General features: G+C 43.0%; 1 protein-coding gene across 1 annotated transcript; it reads left to right on the top strand.

Moving 5' to 3' along the window:
- Positions 1-10,447: 10,447 nt before the first annotated feature.
- LOC140548208 (uncharacterized) lies at positions 10,448-11,597 on the top strand. The gene is made up of 3 exons (XM_072671658.1): positions 10,448-10,549; positions 10,646-10,742; positions 10,860-11,597. Exons 1-3 carry the CDS (start codon positions 10,462-10,464, stop codon positions 11,176-11,178), a joined length of 504 nt encoding a protein of 167 aa, XP_072527759.1. The 5' UTR covers positions 10,448-10,461; the 3' UTR covers positions 11,179-11,597.
- The last annotated feature ends 215 nt before the right edge of the window (positions 11,598-11,812 follow it).

Below are 11,812 nucleotides of genomic sequence, written 5' to 3'. Positions count from 1 at the left end.
CCCGCATGAGCACATTGGCTAGGGGACTATCATTGACTTTCTTTCTTTCATCTTTGGGCACCAGTGCAACCAGTCATTGTAGAATACGCCACTATGAATGTTTAGATGAAGCAATTAGATCATTCCGGAGCCTCAGTATGTTTACAACGTCAGATTCCTCTTTTTTTTTTTTGTACAAACAATGGGCCACATTCACGCCGCGGCACGACCAGCCCCTATTCCACATGCTAACTAGGTTGTGCACGGCTGAGCACGTTCTTCTTAAAAAGCCCCCAATCAAAAACTAACTGAAATACTGAGGGGTTTTTTTTGGTGTCACCGATTTTGAATGAACATCACAGCCATTAACTTTGAGAAGACACAGCGCTGTTTTAGCAGTTTCTGAATGGGCCTTTCAGTGGGCTGTGAGAATAGCTTAACAATGCCACAAACAATACCTGTCAGTGCGGTCACTGAATCTGGCAGATGCTCTTTACATTGCGTCAAAAAAAAAAAAACAACAACAACAACAAAAAAAATATATATATATATATATATATATATATATATATATATATATATATATATATATACATGAATGAACCAATAAAAATGCTCCAACCTGGGGAGAAAAATCAACAATAAATAATAATAATAATAATAATAATAACACAATAAATAAAATAATGTGCATATATATATATATATATATATATATATATATATATATATATATATATATATATATAATTTTTTTCGCAGGTTGGAGAATTTCTATTGGTCCAACTTCAAAACCAAATATATATATATTTATATATAGGCAGTCTGGTCAATGAATATGTATATTTATTTATTTATTTATTTAAGTTTGGAACAGCTCAATTGGTCCTCATTTTATAATTTTAATTTTAATAATTCTATAATTTTAATATATAAATATAATTTTTATAATTTTATTATATATATTTTTTTATTTCAGTTACTTATTTCTATTGGTTATATATATATATATATTTTTTTTCAGGTCAGAACATTTTAAGGTCTATATATATATAATATTATATTATATTAAAATACATTTATTTATATAAATAAAAAAGGTTGGGGCATTTCTATTGCTTAAAAAAAAGTAGGTTTTTAATTGTGTTTATGTGAAATGTTGATGTTGATGTGACTAAATGGCACACTGACATCGCAAGTTGGCTCTTGGCCATGTGGCTGTTGGCCTTTGTTTCTGAACTGAAGAAGGGTTTTGTGAAGGTTCTGTAAACATTCCAATTCAGATGTACAGCGTGTCTGTTGAGCATGCTGACCCTGACCCCGACCCCTTCCCACACACTGTTCACGGGTCAGTACACAAACTCTGTCTGCCTCTCAACATTAATAGCCCGCCGGCCCGCTTTAATCTATAGTCGGAGAGGACTCGGGATTCGGGCCCGGTCAGATTGGGAATCGGCGCGGCCCACTGGCGCAAACAATCGACCCCTTCATGCCATTAATCAGACGCTGATCATACAGCCGCCGGCAGTGGAGAAGCACAAAGATCTACAAGGATGTGTGCTGTTGCCATGGTTAGGCTGTCAACCCTGCTGAGGAGACCAGCCTGGCCAAGCCGCTCAAGCTGGTTAAACAGGCCGGCCAGCACAGCATATGAGGACATGACCATAATGGCCATGTAGGTTTACCAGCATGACCCCGGCCCAGACCTGGTGGCATGGATTGTATTAGGTGATGGAGGGGGCAGAACAGTGGCAGGACAACCTGGTAGGACATGTTCAGGCCCCACGTCAGTGTTTGTGTTTGTTTGTGTGAAGCGCAGTGGGGCGTTTGAACTCTTGTCACATCGGCGCGGCTGTGCACCGGAGCGTGGCCTAGTTTTAGGAAGGGGGACCGCGCTGAGACCACCCAGCACTGGCCTGCTGATGGAAGAGGAAATGCGAAAGAAACATGGAGACAAAGCCACTGAAGCAAGGAAGATATTTAGCGTACAAACTGAGGGCTGATTCTCGGGGCCTGTGACTGACAGGGGCCCGAAAAATGTATTAATTGAGTATTTAGGCAGGACAGTTAGAATTGTGGGGCCCCCTTATGGCGCTTTTGACGCTTTTCCCCTACTTGATACCTAGACTAATGTTTTCCATTGGGCAAATCTTGTACTAGGTACCTGCTCGCTCTGGGGCCTGCATGGGTAGCCCAACTGGGAACCAGAATTTTTCTTTGTCCTCTGGTTCCACGGTGTCCCCCCCAAATATGGGCCCCATCTGGGTTGTACGCTGGGACCCTTGTAAGATGGTTGCAACCCAACTTTGTCCCAGTCGCAAAGTATGTACAAACCCACTCAGAGCCCAGGCCCATCTGGGGCCCACCTAGAACCCACCTGGAACCTATGTGAGCCCCACAAGTATGGCTGGATAAAAGCAAGGTCATGCAGAGCTACACCAATCAAGAACTTCTGAAGGTTGGATCAGGTGGGGTCAGCTGGATTGGATGGGTTGGATCCAGTCCAAGTCTGTGGTTGGAGACCATCTAGCAGCCCCTGAGCACTGGTTAAGGATATGGCAGACACAAACTGACCCTACATCAGCCTCCTTGTTCGGACCCTTGCAGCTGCTGGTAATATGGGCCGAAAAGCTGATATTGGAAAATCGCTTTAACCATAGCAACCGATAAAACTATGGTTTCGGCACTTCGGGAAACACCCTTACCACTCCACGTTGCACCAATTGCTGACACAGATGTGCAAATGCACACACAGAGACACAGCTTGTCTAGTCCCTGTAGAGAAGTACCGTCAATAGAATAGGAGATGTGTTTTAATGTCGCGTACTACATTTACAGGTCACCCGGGGTCACAAAGGCCCTACTTTAGCCTGCTTTGGGGGTCACGCTCCGTCTGTAACCTCACCCGACTTTCATGGCAGCCCCTGATCTGCTAGGCTTTGCTGACAGATCTCTAAATCATGCGTGCAGACAGACCTTATTTTGGATGCCATTTAGTTGCCCCTGGGTGGCAGTAATCAAGTATGTGATGCTTCTGCCGGCTTTTCATAGCCGTCCAGAGAGTCGAGGGACATGTTCAAAGCGCTGGGACATGATTTACCAAAGCTGCAGTGGGACTTTCATGAGCACCAGTGAGCCTTGGGCCCTTCTTTGCAGGCACCTCTGTTGGCAGGCACCGACCTCTGCACAACAGGGACCACACCAGAAGGTCTGCCTGATGCTTTGGAGATGTTCTGACCCAGTCGGTCGTCTAGAACATCAAGTTCGGTTCTTGTCAAAGTGTCTGGAATTTTATACGATTACGATTCTTACAGGTTACTGAACTAGGTTAACTAAATACCTCAGGCGCTAGGCTAACGTTAGCAAACTGCACTTAACTTAAAAAACAACGACCTAATATTTAGCTGGACAATTTGACCGATATTTAAGCGATCCAACTACCAGTGATCCTCCAGTACAGTGGAAATAAACATATGAACTTTTTAAGCTAACATGCTAACATTAGCTAATCAGTAACAAACATAGAAAATCTATTCAACACAAACATTGTTGTTGTTTTTTTTTAAGGGTAAACATGTTTTTTACTGGTTTCACTCAAAGGAAAGTAGTAAAACCTACAGATCTGATGACACTTTAATTTAATAATATAAGAAAACAACTTGGCATATTTAAACCCAGCATTTTTAGAGATTATTAGGTTCTTACCGCACAATATCGTTCCACGTATTTTTAAAAAAATGTAAACTTGATGGGTGGCATTGAAGGCTAGATTACCCACTCTGTCGTTTTTACGACTTCCTCATTTCCCCCAGAGTTTTAAAGCAGCTTCTTATAGCTGACGTTTCATAAACGTAAAGGTTTCTCACTGACCCCGGCGTTTTAATCTAGCATGACTGGGAATCTTTAGCCAGCTGATGAGAAACCAGTGGAGGATTTTCCCAAGATAATATTGTTTTTCCATATGGAAACAAAAAAACATTTAAAATGCATCAAGAATATATATTTAAAAAATACATCTAAAATGTATCCATATAGAAAAAAATACAAATATATATATTTGAATATATATATTCTTGCCAATTAATATATTGGTATTAAATATATTTTAAAAATACCTTGTAAAAAATAAAATTACACATTGTTTATTAAATATGTTTAAAAACTTTGGTTTTAGTTTTTGAAAACAATCTTTGTATATATTTGGCATATATGAAATTGGCCAATTACTATATTTTTGTTAAATATATTCAAAAATACTTTGGTTTTAGTTCCCAGTTTCCAAAAAAATAAGATATATCAAAAATATATATTTAAAAATACATTTTAATTATATCCACATAGAACAAATACAAATACTAATATTTTTTTAAATTAATATACATATGACCATTGGCCAATTTCATGCCAAATGAGTATATTTGTATTAAATATATTTTAAAAATACCTTGATATGAATGTGGCCAATTAAAATATTTGTATTAAATATGTTTAAATACTTTGGTTTTAGTTTTTGACAACAATCATATATTTGGCATATATGAAATTGGCCAATTACTATATTTTTGTTAAATATATTTTAAAATACTGTGGTTTTAGTTCCCAGTTTCCAAAAAAAATATCTATATAGTATAGTACATAGTATCTGTACCTATGAAACTTGTTTTCGCTATGTTGTGTGACCCCGCCGTTTTAATCTAGCATGACTGGCTTTTATAAAGCTGTATACACTCGGAAATATGTTTAGAGAGAAACCAGTGGAGGATTTTCCACAAGATAATATTGTTTTTCCATATGGAAAAAAATACATTTAAAAAGCATCAAAAATATATATTTAAAAAATACATTTTAAAGGTATTCATGTAGAAAAAATACAAATGTTTATATATTTTTAATTAATATACATATGTTCATTGGACAATTTCATGCCAAATAAATATATTTGTAATAAATATATTTTAAAAATACCTTGATATGAATATGGCTAATTAAAATATTTGGTTTACTTTGGTTTTAGTTTAAAAAAATCATATATTTGACATATGATTGGAAACTTGTTTTTCGCTATGCTGTGTGTATAGAAATACGTGTTTTGTTTTTTTGTTTGTTTTTGTCTTCATTTACTGTTTATAATAATATAGAAGACCCCAAAATACCAACAACACGCCTGTTTATGAGCCTAGTTTCAAAAACAGCCTGTCTGGTTAGCACAGATGGCACGGCATCCATGCCATATTCACCCAGCTAGCCGTAAACTCCGCTCTGTGTCAACATTGACATTTTTAATAAACCGTTTTTAAGGCTTCTCGCTGACCCCATCTGTGTAATCTAGCATGACCGAGAGCGTTTTTTTAAGGCCGCGCTCATGTGAACGAGCCGAGTTAATCGCTTGCAATCACGGCCTTCCAGTAGACGGGACAAAAGGTCTAAAACAGCTGGTTGGTTCTGAGGAAAACAAGCCGAATTGCTTGTTTATCGGTGTCCATCAGTATGTCTCCACAAATAAAACGTGCCCACTGAAGGCTGGCCGGCCCAAAACACGTAATCCAGCCAATCCTGCAACACGCTAACAGTCATCGCTAAAGGCAGCCCTGCTGAAGGGGGACAGAGATGCCTTGAGTACCGCTAATCACATTTATTTACCCTGGCCTGACTTAAAGGAGAGAACATGTACACAAGCAATTAAGCCGAGCACTTTCCTCGCCTTATAAACCCAATTCTGGGCCTGGAGACCAAACAAACCGGCTAATTCATCCCACATGTCGGAGGAGGGAGCTGGGCTCAGCTATCGGCCTGGACTCAGATCAGTTCCATCTGATTCCAACTGTTTAATCGTGGCTATTAGGACGTGTAAAGAAAACGCTAGCGGCGCTAGACAGTAGCTGCTTCGTGAGCGACAGATTAGCGCAGCTTTCTAAAACGCTAGCGTCCTGATTAGCCCACAAACCCGTACTAAACCAAGCGGGTGTTTACGGCATAGGAAACAGAGCGATAAACACTCTTTGCGCTTTCCCACAGCTAACAGCATGCTTTACGAGACTTGCAAATAAACCTTCGGGAAAGTTCACGGTCGCACAAATAAACCTCAGCACGGCAGCACCACACACCACAAACACCACGTCCCTCGTGTCCGCAAGCTCGGAAACCAGAGTGGGTGGTGTGGATGGATGAACGGACGGGTCGCGAAACACCAGAGCCCATTCCTTGTGATGCTAGCCTTTAATGCTAGCTGCTGAAATTCACTAGCAAATGTATGGTTTCCCCCTCAGACGAAATGCAGACGATCAGCTAAGAAACGTTTATAAGAAGTTCGAAAGTCGAAAAGCTAGTCGATCCAAAGTTTATCAGAAATGATCTTCTTTAATTTTGGACTTTTTAATTAGAATTTCATCGTTTCTGACACTGTTTGACAACTTTTACTTATTGCAGAAAAATGGCGGCGCTACATCTCAGCTTATTTCAACAAGTGGTAGTTATCCACGACACTATCTGAGGTAAAATTGCCTCACAGTTGACAAAAACAGCCTTTATAACAACTCTGGCTTGTTAGAATATGCCTTTAGAAATGTTTATGTTTATTAAAACTTAGCTTCTTCAATTTCGTACTAGATCTACAAAGCTAATGTAGCGAACAAGTGCTGTTGTTAAAGGCCTTTAATGCTAGTCACTGAAATGTAGTCATATCTGATAACCTATATTTAAATACACTAGCAAATGTTTACGCTTTCCCCTTTATCCTAAATGTAGTCAAACAGCTAGTCGATAAATGTTTATTAGAAATTCGCTTTTTATTATTATTATTATTATATTATATTATAGTTAAAGCTAGCTATTAATAATTGGCATTATGGAAAGGCTGCAAATCATGTGGACTTTTTAATGAATCTTAAACGGGTTTGATAATGACAATTTTTTTTTCTATTAACAAAAATGAACAAAATAAAGTAGAAAATAAGTAGCAGCTGAATTATGACTTAATTTTATAGTTTCTTCTATTTTTAGAGATAAAAGTATGTCTATTGCCACTGCAACACTATAAAACTGCTTTCTTGTAGAATTAAATCAAATTCCCTATACGAAAGTCTGATATTTGGCCACTTATCAAAAAGGACCTGGCGTACATTTTAAAATATGTGTATGTGCATATCTAAAAATATAGCATAGATATTTGGACCCGTGTATAATACAGTATATCATACACATTTTTGGATTGGCAGGAAAATATGTATATGTACATATATGATGTAATTATCTAATTAAATATACATTATAGCACATTTATGAAATATATGTATGGATTTAAAAACTCTCTTAGGTTTTGATCATTTGAATATGGTAATAGTTACCCATGATGTCACAATTTCATGAAGAATAGAATATTAGAAATGCTAAAAAAATGACCTTTTTACCTGGTCTTCCACTGAAAGTTGTCAAAAAAGTTGAAATCTTGAACAATCAAGTTTTTTTTACGTGACAGCGACAATTTTCTATCATATAATGTTAAACATATGTTACACAAATAAAAATCTACATATAGCCATATATCAGATTTCTGTTTTTGCCAGTCACTACATTGACCTTACGTTGGCCCAGGCCCTATATGGGATGTTGGCCCCATGTAGTTGTTGTATGGTGTCTGGTCGAAGCCTCCTGCTATGAGCCTCTTTACTCAACTGCTATTCTAATAACGCAGCATAAGTGAGTCCATCAGCGCAGTATTAACCCAAGGCCATGCGAACGCTGCCATCTAGTGGATCCATTGACCCAGTATATGACAGCTAACAGCAGGAGGTCATGTCCAAAGTCGCAAGGGCCTTCTAAAGTTTCTGGAAGGACTAGCAGAAAGGACATTAGCGTGATTAAGTAGCCAGCGCTCGAGTGGCCATGCTGCGTCTGTGTGTGCAGGAGGGCAGTTGGGGTCGGTCTCTTTACGGTCAGGTCAGAGTCATTTCCAAAAACTAGCAGACGTTCCAGGTCACTGGTGACAAGAACGGCACGCCGTGAAAATAGGTCCTCGCCCCGGTCAGTGTCTCAGCGTCGTTAATCAAAATGGATAGACGGCAGTCGGTCACACTGTGCTAATGCTAACGTCCCAGTAGAGTATGTTGAGAGTGCCAGGCGTGGGCTAGAGGGGTATAAAGCCCCTGTACTCACTGGGGTGAGTTGCCCTCACTGCAATCAAATCCTCACAGCAATGCTCGGTTCCAAAATCTACCCTGTACAGTAGAACCTTTTACTCCAACAAAAGCAGGATAAACTGTTTTTGTGTGTTAATACACTTGTTCGAAGAAGCAATGAATGAGCAGTGTCCCAATACTTTTGTCAATTAAGCGCATGTTGTGTAACTGTACACGAACCAAAGTATATTAGCTATCTCAGCTAAACTTTTCACATTTCGGGCCATCACAGGCCATCGCAGAACCCCCCTCAGCGTCCATGCGGTCCTGTCCTTGGGCGGCGAGCCAATACTCTGCGTACGAGAGTGTGAGAATTTGGGCGAATCAGCAGGAATGTCCTCGAGGAACAGCAGAAATGCTCTCTGTATGGGACGGATATCTACAGGGACGCCCTAATAATAGGAATCTAGGAATATTACTGGAAGGCTGACTTTGAAGATGACTCCAGAGCACGAGCGGGATTAAAGCAATGCTGGGAAATGATGAGGTCTCCAAACGTGCACCTAAAAAAAAACCCCACAGGCCTCTTTTCCACTGAGGGGCCAAATGGTTACTAAGGTGCCGTGACCGTTTTGCGCTACTACGGACCCACCCAGTCAGCCTAGCGTTCACTTTTAGCCTTTTTAGCTAGCACGCTCACATCGGCGGAATCGGCCCGTTTTATGTCCAAAAGTTTGTGGACACCTCTTTTAGGGATTCCACTCCGCTACTTTTATCGCAGATAGACAAGCAAGGCAGGCGGGACGTGCTAACGCCGCCTTGGCGATGTCGGACGACTACAGTGCGCTACAGACGGAACCTGCGGCACAAAGTGTGCCGTGGCCCAAGGTACCATTCGATATCCCAGCCCCGTTTGTAAGCAATCCTTGCCAAACTGCTATGGGCCCGCGGCCATAGAACCGCTTAAACTCCTCCTCACATGAGGACCAGAGGAGCATGGATAAACAATATGACGAGATATGAATAAAGAACATGTGACAGATCCCCTCGCATTCAGGGGGAAATACCGCCAGAGCCCTGTCAGAACCAATCCCTGATAATAGTTCTACACATATAGGGTCACATGGGGAATGAGAACCCCATACCCCCCCGTTAAAAGTAAACACTTGCGTGTCTCTTTCCCAGCTGTCGGTTCTTGGGGCCAGAGCGCATTGCATAATTCCACGCTAGGAAGTCAGGCCTCCTTGGTTTCAGAGGGTCCAGTGTACCCAGACCTAGGTTCTGAACAAAGTCAAGGGGCCAGAACAGCTCAGAGGTGGCGAATGGGGCCAGGCGTTTGTAGAGTTTGAGAGCCTCGAAAAAGCTCCCTCACAAAAAAGCATCGCACCTGATGCTGGAGACGCTTTTTGAGAAGGATTTGGCCCTAAGCGACAACACCAGCAGCCAGCGGTACCTGTACCAACGCCAGGGTAGCCATGCTAGGCTAGACCAGCAGCCACCGCGCTGATAAAGCCACAGCAGCGATGCTGGACCAGCAGTCGCCGCAGTAGTGTTGCTAGCGCAGCAGTATCGCTGCTAATGCTGTGGAGGAAGTGGTGCTAGGCTAGACCACCAGCCAGCGCACTGCTAATGCCGCAGTAGTGATGCTGAGGGACGGGCTATCGCTAGGAATCCTGACACACACATTGGCCACACCCCTTTACTGTAGTATTTCAAGCAAGGAGAGCCAACCACAACTCACCCAAGACTTCAGCACCTCTTAGCAGCACAGATGCTTGTTAGCATTGTGGCTAAATGTAGCCCTCAGACCGACAGTAGCAGAAAATGTGGCAGCTGTGCGCTCACCCAGCCAGCCTCTTCTAGGGCGGTCAGGCAAAAATGGCGATATTTGCGTTGCAGCCATGGCGACGCCTGGCTCCATTCACCACACCGTGACAAAGACAATGACCCATTTCACTCCGAACTCCACTCAGGATGACCTTGCTTACATCTCAACCACTGATTTATGCAGAAATGTAGAAAATTCGGTGGAAGTCCCCTTCCAAGTACTGAAGTGTTTTCCACGGTCACTCTCGGAGCATATTTTGGGGGGCGTACAAAAGCGCAGCCTGTGAGGCCCCAATGTGTTGGGTGTCCAATTTAAGCATTCTGTGAGAGGTCCCCTCGAAAGCATGCCAGCTACCAGGGTCTGAATGAGCTGCCATGCACAAACAAGGGCAAGAGCTGGGCAAAGAATGAGGGCGAAGGAGGGGGGGGGGGGGGTGTTTCCAGGGTAACCCGTCCAAAGCCCATTTACATCACGTGGACCACAGCTATTGTCCCGGCTCCTTCTCTTGCTCGGTCTCGGTGTTGGGATGCTATTGGCACCATGAGTGCCAGCCCAAGCACCACAAGCGTCGCCCGGTCCCTCGACGGCACGGCCGGGCAGGACTCGGGGACCAGAGCGGCCGTCTACGGTGAGTCCGTCACGTCCCGTCCTTCAAGTCTCTAGGTACAGTAGAGAGAGAGAGAGTCTTCTCGTAAAGCCCTCCCATTCTTTCTGATTTACACAGAGTTCCGGGTCTTCAACATGGTCATCCTCTCCCTGGCCGTGTGCATCGTCGCGGTGACTGCTGTCGTCTGCTGCGCGTCCTACTACAGCCGCAGGAGGTGACCCAGCCGGGCGTTCTCTGTAGAGTCTGTTGTTAGAGGTGTTAAGAGCGCCGCCTTCCGTTGACCGACCCAAACACTTGTAAGGCCTCAGTTGTCCTGTCTTGTCTCCTGCAGGCGGTACAAGTGCGCCCGTGCGAATGAGAGCACCGCGGGCCCGGCCTCAGGGGCGGGGCACGCAGACGCGACGGGTACATGGAAGAGGCGGAGCTTCCGGAACCCGCTCGCGCTTCTCCGGAGACAGCAGGAGCCGAGCAGAGACAACTCCCGCATCTACTACATCTACAGCAACCCCCTGCCTGTCGGACACCCGGAGGACGAACCGTCGACCTCTCGAGCGCCCGCTGCTCGCACCCTGCTCGCGCTGCAGGACCACGCCAGCGACTCAGAGAGGGGGGTCGTCCTGGACCCACCCACCTTCTACATGCAGCTGTAACTGGAGAGTCGACTGGAACGTCCCTTCTGAAAGCTTTCTAGGGGACACGCCTCATGGACCTGCCTTAGTGTCGCAAGTCGGAATTCTGAGGTCCGAGTAGAGAAAGCTCCACTCAACACTCCCGCCTAGTGGCTTGTTTACGCTTGTTTTACGGCAATTTTGACGTCGATTTTTGACGTTTCTGCTTTGAATATGATGGACTGGATTTTGAGTATTTGACGTTTGAGCTTCGTCTTCCAGCTTGATGTGATGCTTAGCTAGCGCCATGAAATGCTTTTGAATTGGGAAGGTGCAGGAGATACCTAGCGGTTAGCGGTTCTCAGCGAGAATTTCATCCAGCTGTGCAGTAGTTAACTATGCAAAGTCAAGTTGAGTCATGACTGAAAATCTATTCTCGAGACCTCACATCTGTTATCATTCGATCTGTTCTTTAAAATAAAATAAAATTAAATTAAATAAAAATAAATAAATGAAAGCATTGCCCATTATTTGCGGTCTGCCGGCTCCATGATGGCCCATGCTGCTTGAACCCCTATGATTGCCACTTGCAACGTAATTGAAAGACGTAGATTTAGAGCCGTTCTGACTGTCAGGAAATCAACTCTACATCAACTCCAGACCAAAGCATCTATTC

Source organism: Salminus brasiliensis, chromosome 25 (genome assembly GCF_030463535.1).
Source record: "Salminus brasiliensis chromosome 25, fSalBra1.hap2, whole genome shotgun sequence".
Classification (NCBI taxonomy): Eukaryota; Metazoa; Chordata; class Actinopteri; order Characiformes; family Bryconidae; genus Salminus; species Salminus brasiliensis.
This window is presented reverse-complemented; position numbering and strand designations above follow the sequence as displayed.

Bases quoted from the DNA above. Each gene is read 5' to 3' on its own strand.
- LOC140548208 (XM_072671658.1), top strand. From the start codon at position 10,462: ATGAGTGCCAGCCCAAGCACCACAAGCGTCGCCCGGTCCCTCGACGGC. The intron at 10,550-10,645 runs GTGAGTCCGTCA...TGATTTACACAG, and splicing joins GACCAGAGCGGCCGTCTACG to AGTTCCGGGTCTTCAACATG. The intron at 10,743-10,859 runs GTGACCCAGCCG...TGTCTCCTGCAG, and splicing joins TCCTACTACAGCCGCAGGAG to GCGGTACAAGTGCGCCCGTG.